The 22451-nt window shown below is 42.0% G+C and overlaps 1 protein-coding gene across 1 annotated transcript in view; it reads left to right on the top strand.

Annotated features, from left to right (window-relative positions):
- MIB1 (mindbomb E3 ubiquitin protein ligase 1) overlaps positions 1 to 22451 on the top strand; it is a 262296-nt gene that overhangs the window by 33103 nt on the left and 206742 nt on the right. Inside the window, 3 exon segments of the mRNA XM_030213434.1 lie at positions 6506 to 6677; positions 17434 to 17563; positions 21737 to 21841. Coding sequence (XP_030069294.1) covers positions 6506 to 6677; positions 17434 to 17563; positions 21737 to 21841 — 407 coding nt within the window.

Consider the following 22451-nt stretch of genomic DNA (forward strand, 5'->3'; position numbering starts at 1 on the left):
CCATATTTGTTTTGATATGCTACATACAGTTCTTCCAGATTGCACAGTAGCAACCGCTTTTGTTTTTGAACCTTGATGCCATCAAGCTGAACAGAAACAAAATCTTTTTTACCAGGGCACATCCTGCTAAATTCATCATCCTCGTAGATATCTCGAACTTTGTCGGCGATTGTCTTTGGTAGCAGTTTGCCAACTTTTGCATCCAGTAGTGCACAAATGCCTCTCTCTTGCTTTAATTTTCGCAGTGTTTTAACCATACGTTCTGAAACGCTAAATGTTTTTGCTGTCACTGGTATTGACCAACTCTTTGGGGCCAAAGTCAATAATTGAATTTTCATGGATCTATTGGATATTTTAATTTTCGTTTTCACATCTTCGATTAGGTCAGTGTAATCTTGGCATGACAGGCATTCCTTAGTACCCGACTTGCTAGTTTGTCCAATATCTTCGGCTGATACTGCAGCGGCTACCATTATTTTTTCTGCTACCACTTTCTGCACGTGTTCAATTTTTTTGTTTCACATATCCAGTTTTATCCCTACTGGCCAGCCTCCGAATTTTTAATGGAGAAGTCCCCAAATCAGTCAAACTTTGATCAAGAGTGTCTGAAATGTCCATATCGTAATTTTCTGATGATGATGACTCTGCCTTGCTTTCGACCATGGAAACATATTTGGCTTTACACTTGGAACACATTTTTTGGCCCGGCTTCACATTTGTTTTCAATTTTTTCAAATCATCGGACGTGGCTAGATCAGCTTTCAACAGTCCATGTTTAACTATGTGATTGTGTTTGTCGAATGGGTTGCAGCACGACTTTTGCTTCATTTCGTACTTTTCCAAATACATCGCTTTGTGATGCAGGCAGATTTGGTCGTCTTCTGTGAACTCCGAGTAATGAGTATTTTTTCATTGGCGGACAAGCTGTGCACATAATGCAGCCCAATTTCTTTAGAATAAAATGAACCATGGTGGCAAGTTGACAACAATTTTTTTCCAACAACGCAAATGGGCAAAGTGGGATTGTCAGTTGACTCTTTGACATACATTTTTCGAATATTAAGCAAAATCGCAATAATTAATAATATGAAGTAAGTGTATTAAATTAATGTGAATCTGAAAAAGAGAAGTTATAAAGATTCTTATGTTATGAGAGAAACATACAACTACACCTGCACAGTACAGAATCCTATAGCCGAAACATGCTAATGTGCGGCATCAGTAAGGTACTTACAGAATATTTAACCAATGTCATCAGTGTAGAAGCACCGCTAGTAGACTAACAGATTCAGATAGCATACAAAAAATGAATTATACACTTTATACTTTAGCAGAAATGGAAAGAAAACGACACAATATAGAAAAATGCATGTTGAAGTATATGATGTTGTGATAGCAACGTCCTCAACTTTGTCGCTATTTCTAGGGCCTTATATGCCAGCGATGAAAAACCAACCCAACTGGGGTTTGAAACATGCTCTTTCTAATGAAAATGATTAAAAAGAGTTTCCAGAAGGTCTTTTTTTTTTAAAAGTGGGCTAAAAATACCCTATTTTTGGCGTTTTTGCAAAAATCATCAACTTTACACTCAATTTGTGAACTAATGGAAAATATTAGGAGAATGAAATTTTATATCAAAAACCTTGTGTTGATAAGTTGTTGTGTGCAAATTTTCACGTTTATCACACCTTTAATTCCAGAGATATAAAAAGCCAAACTTTACAATTTTTTCGAGCCGCAAATTTTTCAGACCAAGTTTGCTCCAAATTTTCTTCATGGAAATCACTCATGAAGATTTTTTTAATTATTTTTTTAATAGAGCCCAAAAAGTTGTACAAGATGGCCAGGTTTTGTTTCTCTCAACAAAATATTGCCGGAGATAGTGTCTCAAAGTTGCCGAAATCTCGGAGTCATACCATAGTAGGCTTCAGTATGGGGTCAAACAGATTACTATATCTCAGCAAGTATTGCATCGGCGAACGTAAAACTTTATCAATGTTCATTGGGAACATGTATGAATGTTCACAGAAAATGTCATCGAAATCCGTGATGGTCGAGCAGGGACCACCAGACCACTTGACGTGGAATGACCCAAATCTCGTTTTTCCAAAAATAAGCCTAGCTGCCGTGTTTTGGGCGGTCTGAAGTTTCTTTAAGGTTTGTTCTTTGCATCCTGCGTAGATTCCGTTGCAGTAATCTAAGTGGCTTATTACTATTGATTTGTACCAGATTACGAAAAGTTTCCCTCGGGAAGCATTGTTTTACGTGTTTAAGTTTCCAGGCCAGGACACAGTGCGATTGGCTCAACAGGAAAAGCTTTTTGGCTCTTCGAAGGCCGGACCATCATCTTCAGCACCTGTAGCATTGACCTCCATGGCTGCTTCGACACCCGTAATCGCACCAGCATTGAGTGGGTCTCCGTCTGCAATGACACCGGATGCTGTTAGCAGGCCTCAGGACTGGTCCACTTTGGACTGGCTGCACCTGAAGATCAAGGGTCTATGCATTAGGAGAAGCTCAGGAAACATATGCATTGGTCCTCCTCGACGCCTGGTGCCAGGAGCGCTGCGGCATTGGAGTCTCTAATACCCGAGAAGTGCCGGCATCTAGCGGAGCACTCCCCCTCTGTGGAAGTGGTTTTGGTGCACCAGTTATTGAGCGGCCAGGTCCCCGTCACCAGTTCAGCACCGATGACTTCGCAGGCTGCTTCCGCCCCAGCTCCTGTGCCTTTGCCAATGCCCGCCCTCAGTGAATAGTTAGGGAGCATGCTCCGAGAGGAGCTGTTGCAGTTGCTGCAGGGAGCTCCCTCTTTGGCATCAAGGGTGCTTGCGCTCTCAGTGGAACAGCCCCAGACACTCGGATTCCACCAATGCCGATGCCCAGAACATCAACACTGGCACCTTGCAGGGTGTCAGAACTGAGATGTGACCTGACAGTACTCCCTCTGACATTGAGGGAGGGAGCTTCCCTGGAGTCTGAGGGAAGGGCTGCACCTCGACACTCCTTGGAGGATGGTCGTCGTTCTACTAGGTCTAGGCCGGTGCAGACTCAAGTCTCCTGATTCTCGAGAGGAAGAGGAATCTGATTGGAACTGCTCATGGGTATCCCATCTGATCTCTTGCCTCCTCAAGAGAGACGAAAATCTCCTCCAGAGGCACTCTTTTACTGGTTTTGTCAGGGAGATGGCTACAGCGATCCCATTTAAGTTGGAGATGGAGAAGGAGCCCAGGCATAGATGATGTCTGTCTTGGGCTATAAATTTCCTCGTAAAGCTCTAGGCTTGGATCACACAACAGACTAGCATCAGATGACTTTCTCCTACATTGGGGAAGAGGACTTCTGTATGGGTATCTTCCTATACCTTTGATAGAGAAGACCTTGCTGAAACTCATGCAAGACCAAGTTACCATGATACTGATTGCTCTTCATTGGCCGTGACAGATATGGTTCCCTCTTCTTCTGAAGATGTCTTTAGGAGATCTATGGAGATTGGACTGCTTTCCAGGCTTCATCACGCAGAATAAGAGGTCTCTAATGCATCCCAACCTCCAATTTCTGGCCCCCATGGCTTGGATTTTGAGAGCTTAGAATTCAAGTACCTCAGATTGCCTGAGGGTGTCTTCTGTATCTCTGCGGGCTTCCAGGAAAGACTCTGCTAAGATGTGTTACTCTTTTAAATGGAGAAGGTTTCCCATTCGTTGTGAGGGCAATGAGTCTGATTTGGAAACCAACTCTGTAAGGGTTCATCTTAGTGGAATTGGTGTTCATCATCAGCGTATAGAAGGTGAGTCCATATCTGTACAACCTTTAGTTGTTCATGTCATGAGAGGTTTGTTGTTGACAAAGCTTCCTACCAAACCTCCAGTTGTGTCATGGGATTGAAACATAGTTCTCACCTAGCTGATGAAAGTTCTTTTTGAGCCTCTGGATACCTGCTATCCAAAATTTTTGACATGGAAAGTTGTATTTCTGGTGTTGGTCACTTCATCTCACTAGTAGCTCACCCACCATAAATTAAATTTCATCACAACAGAGTAGTCCTCCGTACCTACCCCAAGTTCCTTCCTAAAGTCATGTAGGGGTTCCATCTTAACCAGTCAGTTGTTCTTCCCACAAGTTCCAGAGCTTAACTATTCTTTGAGTGGAAAAAAAATCCTCCTATTTGTTTTAAAAGTATTTCCATGTTATTTCATTGCATGTCCCCTGGTCTTTGTACTTCTTGAAAGAGTGAAGAATCGACTCACTTTATAGACCTCAATCATATCCCCCCCCTTAGCCATCTCTCTCTTTTCCAAGCTGAAGAGCCCTAACCTCGTTATCCTTTCCTTGTACACATACCCTGAAGAAAGACACAGCATGATGGCAGAAATGTCCGTTCCACTTAACTAGAATGGACAACAGCAACAGTCATTTCCAGCATCTCCCCACTCCTTCAATTTTTACACCCTCGCACTCATGCACACACACTCTCTCTCGCTCCTAAATGCAGAAGTAGAATCATAACTGCTTCTCATTGATTCTTGCAGCTTAGAAATTGAGTACTGCCTGGTTTGGGGGTGGACAACATTTATGCAGAGGGCCACGTGTCAGTATTGTCCCTAGTGGCCACAACATTATATAATATCAGAACCAGAAATGCATAGAGCTCCATAGACCACCTGTGATAGATAAATAAGCACAAATTTAATTATAATGATGGAAACAAACTTATAGAGTAGCTATTCTGAAAATATCTGTGAAATACAGTATTTAAAATCACCAGAACTCTGGATAGTGACATTTTCTTTGTATACTTTCCATGGTGTCACAGGCTGCATACAATTGGTGGGTTGTAGGTTGCCCACCCCTGGCCTAGTTGCTTCCTTGGGCTACAAGCTCCAATTTAGGACATTTTTGTTGCAGCAAGTAAACCTTCTTTTATGAGGAGCACAAGATTAGTAATACAGTCCATAATTAATTTGGTTTCTGGTAAAGTGGTCTTGGGTCTCCCTTTTCTTTTCTTTTTCTTCTCTTCTCAAGGAGAGTAAACATTTTTGGCACTTGAATAGCAAAATCGTAAAATACTTTCCTTTCTTCTCTCTTCTACTGTTGTGTTTTGAGAGCACTGAAGATCTTATTCTACCTCAAATTAGAAGTTAGTAGAATGGTTTGTATGTTCATTCATTCTGTATATGGCATCACTGTTATGTAAAGAGTAACATTAGTACTGTAATTGAGACTGCAGTACTTTTCCAGTAGTGATGACAGCATCCCTATTGCTAGCAGCTCTGTTGAAATCAACTTGCTTTAAATGATTAGTATTCATTTACACTAGCATAGTGTACATGGCCTTTGGCCTTAAGGGTTGTCAAAACTCAAAAGATTCAAATAAGTAGATGGTATAACTTTCTGTTTAAAAAAAAAAAGTGTTTCCCGCCAGTTGAGTTTTCAGGATTACCACAACAAATATGTGTGAGATAGATTTGCATACTTTGAATACCCAGAGTGTGCAAATCTGTATTATGTATATTGATTGTGATAATTGTGAAAAGCTGACTGGCTAGATATACAATCAGGAGAGAACGGGGAAACACTATTTTAAACTATAGTGGTAATGTTTTTTGTTTTTATTTATTTATTATTTTTTTAACATCCTATATAATAAAACGCAAATCCAACATTCTGAAGCTGACTGCATGGCTGAGGCATTTCTGCTCTCTGTATCCATCTCCTGAATTGACATCACGTACTTCCGGGTTCGTCACAAGCAGAAGTGACCAACCACACGAGGTTTCTCGGCTTCAGAATGTTGGAGGTGCATTCTATTAAATAGGATTGGTCAGTTCCTTGAAGCACAGCCAGAGCTCAGCGTCCTGCACAGTAACGCTCAGACACCAGAGAGAGGAGAGAGAGAGAGGGGGGGGGGGGGGGGACCTGACACCAGAGGGAGGGAGGGGGGGCCTGACACCAGAGAGGGGGGGAGGTATCTCTGTCACACACACTCTCTCACACACACTCTCTCTCACAGTCAATGTCTTTCTCTCATTCTCACACACTGTCTCTCACACACTCTGTGTCTCACACTGTATCACATTCACTTTCTATGTGTCACACAGTCACTCACACACTCTCTTGGTCTCATACACTCAGTCTTACAGAGAGTCTGTGTCTCACACACATACTCTCTCTCGCACACACTGTATCTGTGTGAAACACTCTCTCTCTCTCTCACACTGTGTCTCACATACGCACTTGCACACACTCTCATTCTCACACACACACACACAAGCTCTCTCTCTCACAGACACACTCGCACCCAGACTCTCTCTCTCACACACACTCGCACATTCACTCTCTCTCTCACACACAATCACTCTCACATACACTCTCTCAAACATACACACTCCAAGGAAAACCTTGCTAGCGCCCGTTTCATTTGTGTCAGAAACGGGCCTTTTTTCTTAGTGTTACATAATCTGACAGTTGCAAGTCTTAAAACTGATCTGTACTTATTCTTTTACATCAGGCATCAAGCATGATGGAACTATGTGCGATACATGTCGCCAACAACCCATTATTGGCATCCGATGGAAATGTGCAGAATGTACCAACTATGATCTGTGCACTGTATGTTATCATGGAGACAAGCATCATCTGAGGCATCGTTTTTACCGCATCACTACACCAGGAAGTGAAAGGTAAGCAAGAGCAATCTGAGCTGCCTTCTGATGAAGTGGAATTATTAAATGGCTGCTTCCAATGTATTGCTTAGGAAGCAGGAAAAGGTTTTCCAATTGTGATAATTCCTCTGTTTTCATATCATGGTGGATAAGGCTAAAATTGAAGTCAGGTGCACAATTGAAAAAAAGTGAATACATTTAGTGTTTTACTTTTTTCAGTTCAGTTGAGTGTGTTCTGTTTGTAATTTGGATAGTTTTGGTTATTTAGTTCAACAGTATGACTAGGGTTTTAGATCTAAACTATTTGTCCTAAGAACATAAGAGAAGCCATACTGAGTCAGACTAATGGTCATCAAGCCCAGCATCCTAGAAGTGATAGACATCAATCTGGGTCATGAGTACCTGTAGATTCCTAAAATTGGATCTATTTCTCATAGATAATTTCCAGGGATGAGAAGTGGCTCTCCCAGATCTACCTGGCTAATAATTTCTTTTTGGACTTTTCCTCCTTTGGTCATACTCTCTGGTAACAGAAGCCACAGCTTATTTGTGTGCTGAAAAAAAAACTAGCTTGCTGGCCATTAGTTTCATGTTTTATGATTTATTGGTATTTGATATATAGCCTTTCCTTAGCACCAGACCAGTCCAGAACCTGCGAGTTATGTCCATCAGCTAGCAGATGAGTGGAGACAGACTATAAGAGCACTGTGCAGCCATAGGTGTTCAGTATTTTGTGCAGCTCCTAGATTGATTGGGAAGAGAACGCTTGACTCAGCTGGTCAACTGGTAACCATGTAAGGAAGGGAGACACTCCATATTACATTTATTTAAAGGAGGATTAATTTGGACATTGGGCACCTCAGTTACACAGGAAAATTGAGGCTGGTTCTGCAGCCTAGTCCCTGATGGTTACTACCTCCATATAAAGCAGCCAAACACCCAGGCTTCCCCGAAAATGGCTCCAGCAGAGAAATGACCCATCACCTGACAGATGAAGAAGGAACTCTTTGTATGGAGGTAGTAACCATCAGGGACTAGGCTGCAGCACCAGCCTCAATTTTCCTGTGTAACTGAGGTGCTGGAAGTAATAGTAAGTTATCCTCTTAATTGAAGCATCCAATGAGTATGTTGAGCACCGCTAATGCTGTGGGGGAAGACATGCAGCCACAGGTGATTGTACTAATTGTTCTGGTGATATTTTAGCTGATCCGGACTGCGATGCTAGACTCTACCTGTACATAAAAAAAGAAAAAAAGTGTTTCAGGGCAGAGAGGAGATTGTTTCTCCTTCATTGAGCGTTTGTGGTTCCAAGAGTGAATCTGGAAGTAAAATAGCTCCATCTTCCTGGTAGTCTCAGTCTGCTGTATTGACTTTAGCCCAGACCAAGGTACAAGTACCTCAGCTGTTGGATATTCTTCAGGATCAGTCTCTGCCGTTTACTGATGCAAATCATTTAATCTCGGGACAGTCCTGTACCGAAAGCTTTCCTTTTTCCCCAGAATTTGTTCTTTTGCTCCATAAGGCTTTCTTCTTGAAGAGAGCCCAGAATATTCAGGATTCAGACTCTTTTCATGTAGTGTTTAATGATTCTATGCAACCTTCTGCTCCAAAGTACAGATGTTTGCAGCCTTCAGAAGACTGGGATTTTAATTCTATCTTGTCAGTACCTCTTTCAGACTGCTGAGTGTCATTAGCAAGACTGATTCTCAAAAGAGACGAGCTAGAAGGGGAAATACCAGTGCACGAAGGAGATGATTGTTCTGTGGTACAATTTTTCCCACAAGGATGTTACCATCCACTATTTCTGAAACCCTAGTACTTATGGGAATTTCCATTTCTTCTCCTCAAGATTCTTCTACTTCTAGTAATCCCATTCTTTTGGGCATCGGAAGTCCTCCTAAGGCTTTTCCTAGATACAAACCCTCATTTCTCTGGAGTGGTATGCTCCCAAAATGTCTAAGTACGGCATTTAAGGCTGTTGAGGCCTGAAAACTAGAAACCCTTCTTAAGCAATCTTTTTGATGTAATCAGCTTTGAGTCTTCAAGTAGTAATTTGCAGTGCTTATGTTTCCAGATCTTTCCTTCTCCATGTACAACAGGGGGCAGATACTTCTTCAAAAGGTCCAAAAGAAGGTACTTCAGATTCCTTTAATTTAGAAAGGTGTCTAGCCTATGTAGCTGATCATCTTCTTGATTTGCTTAGATATTCTGCATGAGGAATGGGTCTTTTCTGTGGCCTCCCATAGAATCCTGTGGTTGCAGAATTGGTCTGTGAATAGTGCCTCCAAGACTCATCTCAGCAGACTTCCTTTAGGGCAAACTCCTCTTTGGCAAGCACCTGGAAAATTTTGCTTCAAAGAAGTTGTAGGTTTGTCACCAGGTAGTCTCCGAGGTTTGAAATCACCCAAAACTTTAACTAAGTTCTTCGTGATCAAGATTTAGAGAGGCGGAATGCTGTAGGCCAGGAAAAATGAGGATCTTATAACTGGTCAGAATTTCAAGCTCATAACTTTTCCTTTCAAACAGACATGAAGGGAAATTTTCCATATTCCTCTGGAACCATGAGATTGGACCAATGAGACAGCTGCTTGTGACTCTGGGCGAGTCATTTAACCCTTCATTGCCCCAGGTACAAAATAAGTACCTGTATATAATTTGTAAACCACTTTGATTGTAACCACAGAAAGGCAGTATATCAAGTCCCATCCCCTTTCCCATTGGGTCCACAGTCTAGAGGAACAAGTAGGCAATTGCTTATCTCAGTTCTTGGATGAGTGGACCCAAATTACCTCAACTCAGTGGGTATTAGACGTAGTACAAAACAGTTATAAGCTGGAATTTTTGTGATCGCCATCTCAGATGTCTGTCTTCTTTCCCCTTGTTAAGCTGTTGCCAAAGTGATGGCCATCCAACCCGCACTGCAGAATCCACTAGATTTAGGAGCAATTGTAGCAGTTCCTGCAACAAGACAAACTTAGGCTGTTCTATTTTGTAGTTCCAAAGAAAGGAGGAACTTCATCCCATTCTGGATCTGAAGAAAGTAGTGTAATATAGCATTTATATTCTGCTAATTCTCCATAACGTTCAAAATAAAGAGTTCAGAGTTTTCAGTTCCCTTCGTAAAAAGCACCAGACTTCCATAGCTTGGTAACAAATGGAATTTTCAATCTTATTTTGGTATACTCCTTGCATTGAGGGAAAATAGATTAAGCAGCAATCCTCAGTTCTAGATGATCTCAGTTTGTTAGGAAATAAAAATAAATTGATTAGTCTAGGCTAGATCATTCAAGAGCTTTGTAGATCATACATGCTAGCTTAAAACTGACATGTGCTTGTAAAGGCAGTCAATGAAGGTGAACCAGTGCACGGGTAGCGTTCTCAAATTTTTTCAGATGAAAGGTTAGCTGTAGTATTTTGAAGTAACTGAAGTTTCAAACAAAGTTTAACAGAAATAATCTAATACAAGCTATTGCAGTAATCCAAGTGATACAAAACAAATGCCTGAACCAGTATGGAAAAATGGTCTTCATTAAACAGGGAGCGAATCTTGCAAATTTGACGTAGCTTTAAAAAATAAGCAGTACTTACAGTATGATTAACCTGCAGTTCTAATGATAATGTTGTATCCAAGAGGAGACCCAAAACCCTTGTTACACAATCTACCTTAAATGTTGACCCATCTGGTAATGTAAGTTTTTCTGGATCAGACCTGTCAGAATGATTTAACCAGAGTGCTTTTGTCTTTTCTTTATTAAGTTTAAAACAGCAAACAGGGCCTTAAAGATCAGGCATTTCAGATTTGAAACATTAAGGTCAGTGATTACAGTGGGGAGACCAGTGGAGTTTCTCACTTCTTTAGGACCTCCAAAGCTTATTTTATATATTCCCATTTTGCCACCAGTGCCATGTCAGAAATTCTTGAGATTTGTGATTTTGGGGGATTCCTTCCAGTTCCAAGCAATCCTTTTTTAGATTAGCAACAGCTCCAATAACTTTTTTTCTCCGAGGACAAGCAGGCTGAAATGTTCTCTCACATGGGTCTGCGATTCGCGCCGGCCTGGGAATAGGCATAAAAGATACAGCAAAACCAAAAGATTTGCCAGAACTTTCTGGTGTTTATGCAGCGACGCACAGCACATGCGCAAACTGACTTCCTGCCTGCCGCACGAGCGTGTACCTCAGATTTCTTTCTTCTGCGCAAGGAGCGACAGCTTTTTCTGTGGCTCCTCTCGCCTGGGAAAGAGCTTTCTGAACTTTTTGAGCATGATTTTTCACTTCTTTTTTTGTTTTTCATTTAGTGCTGTAAAAAAAAAAAAAGATTTTCCCCTTATTTTTTCTGTAGTTTGTCCCTGTTAAAGTTTCCTTTCTTTTCGATAGCGGCCGAGTCTCTCCTTTTTTGTGCCTTTTTTTCTTGGCACAATCGAGCCGTTTGATTTCGCCGGTGCGGTTTTTCCTTCCATGTCATCGAAGACTCCCAGTGGCTTCAAACGTTGTACTTGCTGCAACCGGACCATCTCGGGCACAGATACTCATTCCTGGTATATTCAGTGCCTTGGGCCCAACTGTAGCCCAGCTCGTTGTGTCCTTTGTCTTCATATAAAGAAAAGGACTCATAGTAACATACATAGTAGATGACGGCAGAAAAAAGACCTGCACGGTCCATCCAGTCTGCCCAATAAGACAACTCAAGTGTGCTACTTTTTGTGTATACCCTACTTTGATTTGTACCTGTGTTCTTCAGGGCACAGACCGTATAAGTCTGCCCAGCACTATCCCCGCCTCCCAACCACCAGCCCCGCCTCCAAACCACTGGCTCTGGCACAGACCGTATAAGTCTACCCAGCACTATCCCTGCCTCCCAACCTCCAGTCCTGCCTCCCACCACCGGCTCTGGTACAGACCGTATAAGTCTGCCTAGCACTATCCCTGCCTCCCAACCTCCAGTCCTGCCTCCCACCACCGGCTCTGGCACAGACCGTATAAGTCTGCCCAGCACTATCCCTGCCTCCCACCACCGGCTCTGGCACAGACCGAATAAGTCTGCCCAGCACTATCCCTGCCTCCCAACCTCCAGCCCCGCCCTTCATTACCGGCTCTGCTATCCAATCTCGGCTAAGCTCCTGAGGATCCATTCCTTCTGAACAGGATTCCTTTATGTTTATCCCACGCATGTTTGAATTCCGTTACCGTTTTCATCTCAGTTGGCTTGAGAAGCCCAGAGAGAAACTTTTGGGGTCTCGGTCTGGTCCTTTGACGTCGGCATTGGCATCGGAACTGAGATCGGCGGCATCGACGTCGGGAGTGCAGATAGGCATGGCTGCTGAGAGGCCATAGCACACTGGGAGTAGTGAGGCATCGAATGGGTCTCCATCTACTTCGAGGCCTCCTGCTATACAGACCCCCTAAGACTATCCATCGTTGGACCTGACCCCAAGGAGATGTGGGGATTAGACGTTGTCCTCGTCTGCACCGAGGAGCCTCGGTGAGCTGCATTGAGTGAAGGCTAAGAAGCACTGACACCGTTCGCCCTCGACACGTGCTGGGAGCTCCGGGGCATCTAGGGATTTGGCACCTGAGAAGCGTCGGCGCCGGGAGGACCACTCCCCCGCCATACAGGAGGTGCTGACATGTCGGTCTCTCAGCAAAGTCCGGTCCTTGCTCTCAGCCTCAGCAGACTCTGCGACCGACTACTCTGAGGACAGCAGGCTGAATATTCTCACAATCCCGCCCACCTCCCCTTGGAGTTATTTGTTTATTCTTTTGGATTTAACTGAGGTACACGCTCGCGCGATGGGCGGCATGTCAGTCTGCGCATGCGCGGTGCGTCGCATGCACACCAGAAGACTCTGGCAAATCTTTTGTTTTTGCTGTATTTTTTATTCCGATTCCCGGGCTGGCACGAATCGCTGACCCATGTGTGAGAATATTCAGCCTGCTGTCCTTAGAGAATACCTGCTACAGGTAAGTATCTTCACTTTTTCAAAGTAATGGTAATTGTGATGGTGTTTCTTTGTCAATAAGAGATCACCATTCATCCGTAGTTGCATGACTGGCTAATTAAATTTCCTACTCTTGAATAATGCCAGCAAGCTACAGATCAAGTGCTTCAGCTTTTGCAGATGCTGTGATGGGTGATCAATTTTGCCAAGAGCAAGTTGATTCCAACTGAAGATTTGGAATTTTTAGGAGCAAAGTTTGATACCAAGAAGGGCATGTTTTTTTTTCTTTCAAAGGAAGAGCCAACAAGTCTTTAGTCTCTGTCTCCACTTATCTGCTGTCTGACAGATGTAACTCACAGGTTCTGAACTGATCTGGTAGGACAAAAGGAATGAAAATAAACAGGTAAGAATGCTTTCTTCTTTGTGACGGACAGGTCAAAGTGCTAAACATCATAACATAAAAAACAGAAAAGATTGGAGCAATAGTTTCGCGATAGGGCAAACATCGCACTAACATCACTACATTACCGTGGAGCTCCCTGAGTGGGCGAATGGGGAACAAGCTGAGATTTTTTAAATTCTCTCAGAGAAGGGGCGATCTCTATAACGTTACTTTCCTTGTCACTTGCAGCAGATGAATCCAGGAACTAGTGGGTTAAGTCCGCCTACCAGCAGGTGGAGATAGAGATAAACAAACTAAAGGCAGTGATGCCAGACGGCCAGCTCCTTCCTCAGTCAGTATGTCTCTATCTCAGCAGGTGGTGGACGGCTTTTTCTCCGGCTCCTGGGCCCAAGGCCTCTGAGGGTGCTCCTGGGCCGGTGGCCAGTTTGAGTCGGGGGTGGCGGACTGGTGGTGTCCCCTTTGGCAGCATATGTAGTTGCTGGGTCCCTGCTGCACCTCAAATTCCCTCTGAGCAAGCTTTTGCTGTTCCTTTCCTGCCCTGTTTGTTTCTGCCTCCTCACAAAAAAAAAAAAAAAAAAGAGAACCATAGAATTTGTTTAAAAGAGAAACAGAGAAGCACAGGGAAGTGTGTTTTTGCTGAGAGCAGGTTTGTGTTACTGCTGTCCGAGTCCTGTTTTCTGTTGCTTGCTTGTCTGAGCCTGCCTCGAAGTGGAGTCGGAGAGTTTTTTTCTTTGGCTCAGCTGTCAGTTCCCGCGCTTTCCCGGTCCGGGGTAAGTCCGGTTCCTGTTCGGGGGCGGGCGATGGCAGAGGAGGCAGTAAAACGCTGTTCCCGATGTGGGAAACAGCGTTCGGCGGTAGGCCTTTGCAGCGTTGGGTGCGCTGATTTGGCAGGACTCCACGGAGTGGTGGCCCCCTCCTGAGAGCGTGCTTTCCTGCCCGGAGCCTGGCGATTCTCGCACCATTTTGCGATCGGTCATGGAGCCGGCTCCGGTAGCGGTTTTGGGCAAAGCTTCTTCTCCGCTGGTAGGGGAGTTGGGGGGGCCGTCAGCCACTGTGGGCGGTGGTGCAGGTGCCATGGCTGCAACCTCTGTTGTGGGGGAAGGGTTTTCAGCAGAGTTTATTTTGCTATTCCATCAGGCGTTTTTGTGAATAGGGCCTTGCCCCCCCCCCCCCCCCCCCCACATGGCTGCGACAGCTTTGGCCTTTGATCCTCTCAGGGGGTCTGGGGGTAACCAAGAGATTTTGGGGTTTTCCCCAGAGGATTTCTCCTCCCTTAAAAAGCCTAGGCTTTCTTTGGGGTCTGAGGAGGGGTCCTGCATACGGTCGTCTGCAGCTTCCTCCGTGGTGGCTCTCTCGGAGCAGATGGGGATAGAGGACGTGGAGGACGGTGTCCTCACTGACCAACTGGAGGACTCTTCCACCGTGAGGATTTTCCATAAGGAGGAGTTGTCCTCCTTTCTCTCTCTCTGGCGCTGGAAGCCCTGAATATAGAGGACCCTGAGCTTGCGGCTTCTCAGGCGGTCAACCCCAAGATGGCTAGTACCAGATGACCTTCTAAGGCCTTTCCGGTACATGAAGCTATTGAAGAGTTGATTTCGGCCCAGTGGGCGGATCAATAATAGGATAGAGAACAAAAAACATACAAAGCCCAAATCACACAGGAGAACCATTAATCACAACCAATCTCTCTCAGCTAGTTAAAAAAAATATATTCCATTACGTAGTTTCCCACTATACTAGAACCTGTGGGATAGTTGTGTCCATCCACTCATAGGTAGAGGTAAGAGAAAAGAAAACTGAGCTGAGACATCTCGGCATCCAATCCAGCTCCTCAGTATTTTCTGTTTCCAGCAGGTAGAGGAACTCTTGCTTCTGGCCTAGTTGGTCAGCTGGTCCCCAGTTGAGCTTTGCGGTGGCTTGAGTCTGCAGAGCCTCTGGTGCCCCACAAATTTACTTCTTGTCTCCCTTCACTTCTCCTCTGTTTCCTGTGGTGCTCTCTTTTTCCAGCACAACAGCTGTTAAAAAAAAAAAAAAAAAAAAAAAAAAGTAAATAAATTGGATTTTGCTCACACCTTTTTCAGTAGAAGCTCAAAGTGAGTTACATTCAGATAAACTGGGTATTTGCAGGAGTAGCCTAATTGTTAGTTCAGTAGGTTGAGAACCTGGTTAACTGGGTTCGATTCCCACTTCAGCTCCATGTGACCCTGGGCAAGTCACAACCCTCCATTGCCCCAGGTACAAAAAACTTAGATTGTGAGCCCACTAGGGACAGAGAAATTACCTGCATATAGTACATGTAAACCGCTTTGATTGTACTCACAGAACGATGATATATCAAATCCATGACCCATGTTGTTTTCACTTTTTTAGCTTTTTATCACCCTTTTTTTTTTTGCACATACTTGTCCAGTTTGGCAATTTCTTTTATTGTTTATATATTCATATATTAATTTATTTGTTGTATTTATGCATGTTTCATTAAATTATATTATTTTACTTCTGTTGTTTTATGTATGTAAAATTTGACCTGGACTTCATATATATTTTGTTTTTCTTGGGTTGGTTTTTAAGATCTACTTTTTTATTTATTTGTTATGATTTGTAGTTTGTTTTACCCCTGAAGCAGCCCTAGTTTGGGCGAAACGTGGACCATGATGGGTACAGTTTATAATAAAGCTTATGATTTTATACTTGCATCTGGAATGTACGGTTAAATACCAGTCTCAAACTTATATTTTTTATGACACTTCACAGAAGTAATAAGATAGTTGCAACTGATCAGAATGTATGTGCCCAATGGGCGGAAACTTAACCGTAGTGTCTCCTAGACAAAGATTTACATTTAACTCTAGGTTCATTTCTTAAGTTTTATATGGGAATTTTCCCCTTATTTTTATTATTGTTTGATCTCTTATCTCCTCACCTTTACCCCAGGATTGTGGACTTGAATCGGACACCGTTTTAGTTTGGCTATCATTTAATACTGTGTAAAATAAATTATTTTCTCTGTTATATTTCTGTGGTATCTGATACTCTATATCAAGTGCTTGAAAATTCTATTTAATATTTCAATCAAAACAATTAAAGAAAAAAAAAAGTGATCTTTGCAACCATCTCTGAACATTGTTTCACTAAATCACTCTGCATCCAAATACCAGCTCCCACAGTCTCAAAAATGGTGTTCAGAGGGAGGATTGGAACAGTTTTTTTTATAGTGTCATTGGGAGTCCTGGGAAAGCACTCCTTGCTGTGCTCAGCTCATCAACTGATCTTCATGGAAGATATTTACATTACTTAGGTGCTAGATTTTACAAACCCGGATATCCAGTATCAGCCAGTTCAGGAGTTCAGTGAAATAACCCTTCATAGGGAGTTTTTGAAGGGGATTTAAACATACACAAATGGTAAACACCATTGTTCTTGCGATCATTGGTGCAAACTCCAGGTAAAAATGAACATTTACCTGATATGCTGCCTTGGAACATATGTAAGCAGACATCCATGTTAATTTTTAAAGTATTTGTGTAAAATTGTAAAATCAGAAATAAGTGCATAATTTTGTGACCCATCCAAAACATGTTCTTTTCAAAACTGCAAGCTTTGGCTTTTGCAGGTGCATATAGTAGCTTTCTAAAATTGTTCTTTGTTTAGGGAATTTTCATGTGTAAATGCAGCTAAAGCCAAGCAAGCCTTCTACAATGACATCCAAAATATGTTTGGGAAGAAGGAAGTATGGTTCTATTATGTAGTGACATGAATTTTCTAAAAATCATTCTCCATGTGCTGCTGTTTGTGATATTTTAAGTAACACAGTTGTATACGCAATTAATTTCATCATATACTCTTATTTAAACCTGAAGTTCTTCAGCTTGGAGAAAAGGCGGCTGAGGGGAGATATGATAGAAGTCTATAAAATAATGAGTGATGTTGAACGGGTAGATGTGAAGCGTCTGTTCACGCTTTCCAAAAATACTAGGACTAGGGGGCATGTGATGAAGCTACAATGTAGTAAATTTAAAATGAATCGGAGAAAATATTTCTTCACTCAACCTGTAATTAAACTCTGGAATTCGTTGCCAGAGAATGTAGTAAAGGCGGTTAGCTTAGCGGAGTTTAAAAAGGTTTGGACGGCTTCCTAAAGGAAAAGACCATAGACCGTTATTAAATGGACTTGGGGAAAATCCACTATTTCTGGGATAAGCAGTATAAAATGTTTTGTACTTTTTTGGGATCTTGCCAGGTATTTGTGATCTGGATTGGCCACTGTTGGAAACAAGATGCTGGGCTTGATGGACCTTTGGTGTTTCCCAGTATGGCAATACTTATGTACTTATGTGAATTGAATATTTCTAAAAAGTCAGCAGAGTTGCATATGTCTTACTAAAGAAGTTTTAACAGTGGTGTGCATAATGTAACATTTTTTAAATTTTAGAGTACTATTGGAGTCTCGTCGCAAGTCAAAGAAAATTACTGCAAGAGGAATCTTTGCAAGTGCTAGGGTTGTACGAGGAGTTGACTGGCAGTGGGAGGATCAAGATGGTGGGAATGGTCGAAGAGGGAAGGTAAGGCAACTTTTATTGCAGTAGAAATTAGCAAATAAGAATAAATCTTAATTGTACAGTAAAAGTCAGATACTTGTGTTTGTACTTTTTTGTGCAGTTTTGACAAACTTATTGGCTTGTATTGTGCTATACAATATTCCCTGTCTTTGCAAGTGAGTTAGAAAGGACAACATACATATTAGAAATTTTCCTGATTTAAAATAAGTACAGACACACTACAATAGTTGTTTGTATGTGGTCCCATCTTTCTGTGCATAAGGGAGTCCAAAAACTGTTTGTTATATGCAGTTTTTCTCGTTGAAGTAGTTATTCTTTGATTTCCTTCTACTCACCTTCTAGCCCATGTAACTTTTTGCAAAAAGGATTCATGGAGTAAAGTCATCACTTGAGTTTGACTCAGTGGCTTATTGGCTAGCCTGCTATGTAGAGGATCTGGGTCTTATTCCCAAGTGTGTCTTCTGTTCCTTGGGTTGACATGGGCCTTTGAAGATGCAGTGTTTGCAGCCCCTGGCTGGAAGAAATCATAGGTCACTATGAACTTAAGACCCAGGATTCTGGAGGGAGCACTAGTATGTGGGCTCCTGCTTAAAGATCGACACTGGCATGAATAGTTTGAGTAGGAAAATAATGTAAAATATGGAGAAAAATTAAGTGTAGTTGTGAATAAAAGTTCATGGTGCCATAGTCAAACTGGAGACCAGTTTTGAGAGAGAAGCCAAAGGAACAGGAGGAAACTGCTGCAGGGAAAAAGTTACTGTTCTGTGCTATAGAGTTAATGTGTACTGTGCAGAGAACAAGAAGCAAGTAAGAAGAGCTTTGGGATGTGAAGGAAATAAAAATATGACTTTTTGGCCTAAATCACTGTTTTTCTCTCGTTCTCAATTTTATGAGCTTTCTTTTAAATAGGTTTTTTAAAATTGGGAAGGTTCTTGTACACTGTTCTACTTTGTTTCTCACAAAGTCATATACAGGTTTGGGGTTATATATAGTAGGAAATGGCAGTTTTTTAGGTAGGAAACAATGCAAAGTTAAAAAAAAAAAACCCTTCAGATATTCAGTGTCTAAAATGTATGTTTCACCTTTTTGCCTAGTCTTCCTCTTAGGGTTAATTAACTGACGTTTTCTCACTTTAGCTTTTTCTGTGCCAGTTATGATTAGAGGCTGTCAACATTAGCAAATGCTTTTAGCCAGAGGGCTATATTCTATTACCTATACATTATCCTTTTGCTAACCAGGAGGCATATATGAAAGTTAGTCATTGTGATTTTTTGTATTGGGTTATGAAAGGTTTAAAAAAAACAAAAGAAAACATTAAAACGTCTTATTAAGGTAATGCATTTTGATATACTGCCGTTTTGTGGTACAACCAGAGTGGTTTATATATTACTAGTAAAAAAGCCCCGTTTCTGATGCAAATGAAACGGGGGCTAGCAATGTTTTCTTCTGTGTGCATGTGGGAGTGTGTGTGTCCCTGCCCTCTGGCCTCTCTCCCCTCCCCCCTCTGAGTCCTTCACTGTTACAGAGCCAGCGATTTGATTTCGTGCTCTGCTGTTTTCCTTCACTGACTGTGTTACTGAGAGGGCGGGGCAGACACTCATAGGGAAACCGGATATCTCGCCCCCTTCACACTTCCGGCTGGAGGCTTCATAGAACGTTGGTGTTGCTTTTTATATAGAGAGATATACGGGTACTTTCTCTGACCCTAGTGGACTCAGTCTATTTTTGTTCCTGGGGCAATGGATGATTAAGTGACTTTGCCCAGGAATTGTACCTACTACTACTACTACTACTTAACATTTCTAGAGCGCTACTCTGGTTACGCAGCGCTGTACAGTTTAACAAAGAAGGCCAGTCCCTGCTCTCAAAGGAGCTTACAATCTAAAGGACGAAATGTCAAGTTGGGGCAGCCTAGATTTCCTGAATAGATGTATAGTGGTTAGGTGCTGAAGGCGACATTGAAGAGGTGGGCTTTGAGCAAGGATTGGAAGATGGGCAGGGAGGGGGCCTGGCATATAGGCTCAGGGAGTTTATTCCAAGCATGGGGTGAGGCGAGGCAGAAAGGGCGGAGCCTGGAATTGGCGGTGGTGGAGAAGGATACTGAAAGGAGGGATTTGTCTTGAGAGCGGAGGTTATGGGTAGGAACGTAAGGGGAGATGAGGGTAGAGAGGTAGGGAGGGGCTGCTGATCGAGTGCATTTGTAGGTTAGTAGGAGAAGCTTGAACTGTATGCGGTACCTGATCGGAAGCCACTGAAGTGACTTGAGGAGAGGGGTGATATGAGTATATCGGTCCAGGCGGAAGATAAGACGTGCAGCAGAGTTCTGAACGGACTGAAGGGGGGATAGATGGCTAAGTGGGAGTCCAGTAATGAGAGAGTGGATGAGAGTACCTGATTCCCCTGTTCTTAGCCCACTATGCTGACATTGGGCTACTCCTCTACTCCTAGGGGTGTGCAGCCCAAAATTTCTTATTTTCCATGTCATTTCTGGGAATGTTTGTTTTTCTTTTCAGGATTTTTTTCCATCATGGTGTCATGGGAGCAGTGTCATAATCAGCATGTGCTATCAACATAATGCATATTATACAGATGTTTATTTATAAGGATTTATTTACCGTCTTTTTGAAAGAATTCACTCAAGGTGGTGCACAGTAAGAATAAATCAAACATGAATTACAGCAGTAAAAATATTCAATAGCAATACAAAGTATGACATAGTATACTACGTACAATGCCAACACAATACATGATATAACATTTTTAATTGACAGTATAGGGTATAAGCAAAGATGGAACATATAGATAGATAAGAGATTAAGAGGAGTTAGAAAATAAGGTGACTAATTTAAAGAAAGGTGCACATGAGGTCAGAGAGATGGTTAAATATTATCTCACCTAGGGTAGGAGTGGATAAACAGGAGTGGATAAACATGTCTTGCTGCAGTATGTGCATCCCGTGTCACTCTTTGTGTGAGCGAGACTAACAAGTTAGTTACTTCATCCATTAAAGGCCTGGTTGAAGAGCTAAGCTTTCACCTGCTTTCTGAAATAGATGCACATGCACACACTTCTGGGAAAGTACACATTATTTGTGAACAATATGTAGTATTGATGGCACATACATTTTTATTTTTCCTGTCATTTTCATTTGCCAGGGTCATGAAATGTTTTGGGAAATGCTGATATGTCCTATGTCATTTCAAACAAATGCACATCTCCACTGCTTATTGCTGGAGTCATTCCTGACATCAGACATTTTCACATAGCACCCTGTTTTTATCTTTTGTATAAAAGAGAGAAATCCTTGTTAGGACATGGTAGTAGGAAATACAACAGTAGTAAGCATGTGATAAAATCCTAGTTGTAAATCATAGGTACTTGTAGAAAGAATGTTAATTACATGCTTGGTAAATCTTCTGTATACTTGCAGTTAGGTATTCAGTTTTAGACAAGAGATCAGGCATATCTTAGTTTCTGCTGACTTGCAGCAAAGTTTTATTTGGAAAAGGTATTAATAATTTCATGAAAGCCTTTGATACGCATATCTTATCTTCAGTAGCTGTTCTCTCCTTGGAAGAAATAAAGTAGTTTTGGTGGTCTTTCTCTTCCTTACACTCTCCACTCCACAGTTTTCATACAGCTCAGTTCAAAACGGGGTTGTGTTAATAAAACTTCATTTACAACCACCTAATGCTCCACCCCTTCTTTGTTTTATATTCTCTTGCAGCAGTAACCCTTAATCAGGGTGATGAGCTATCAGTCCCTTTAACTTATAAGCATAAACTCAGAATCTGGTTGCCAGCTGTTGCTGTTGAGCTGTGTCTGACTTCTTGGGAGCCTCCACAACATGTTCTCTGATGTGTCTCTGTGGGACTAAAAGGCTTTGTACATAGGGCACTTTGTATGTATAAAAACATATTGTCAGGTATCTGACAAATTGAGGGAAGCTAGGTTAAAAGATGATTTAGGGTAATATATTAAGGAGGTGTACTGCTTGTTGAGATTGGTTTTATATGTCCACTGAAACCTCATTAGATAATAAATTCAACAGCTTAACTGATGCCATTATTTAGTGCTTTGTCTGGGTTTGTCTTGAGAGATGGTAGAGAAATCTGTGTCTCTCAGCACATTAAAAACATTTACTCAAATAATAGATTTTATTTTTAAATCCTTTAGGTGACAGAGATCCAGGACTGGAGTGCTTCAAGCCCACATAGTGCAGCATATGTTCTTTGGGACAATGGAGCTAAAAACCTTTACAGAGTTGGCTTTGAGGGCATGGTAAGGCATACAGAAACACAAAAGAAAATAATCTATTGATGGGAGGGGGCGAACAGTTGGGGTGAGAAAGTTGGGAGAGTACTTTGCTTTGTGTTCTTTTATCCATCTCCTTTAGTAATGCCCGTCTGTCGGTTTGCATGCTATTAGTAAAGCCATTGTGAACACAGCTGTAAGGGTCATACATATACATTAGAAATGAAGCTGTTCTATGTGAATTGAATTAGCATGCAGGGCAATTTAATCTCTTAAAGTGTGCGGAATCTTGCATTCTGTAAGTATACTTTATTTTGAGGAAGCATGATTAACTGTTTAAAACAGTAAAATTACTTAACATTCAAAAGCCATTGGTGTAAGGTAGTGTACCAAAATCTATTGTGGATAACAGAGCGTTTATCACCTTCCCTCCCCTAACCCCCCCCCCCCCCCCCCCCCCCAAAAAAAAAAAAAAAAAATTAACATGACATTTCTGTTCCCCAAGTCTACGACCTCTGGGCGTTTTGAGAGAGCTGAGAGAATACTCATCATTGCATAACTGCACTGGATGGGTTTCTTCCTCTCGTAGGCTCTTACATACTATTTTTATAATGTGTCTGAATTCTGCTAATCATGA

This window comes from Microcaecilia unicolor, chromosome 1, assembly GCF_901765095.1.
Source record: "Microcaecilia unicolor chromosome 1, aMicUni1.1, whole genome shotgun sequence".
Lineage (NCBI taxonomy): Eukaryota > Metazoa > Chordata > Amphibia > Gymnophiona > Siphonopidae > Microcaecilia > Microcaecilia unicolor.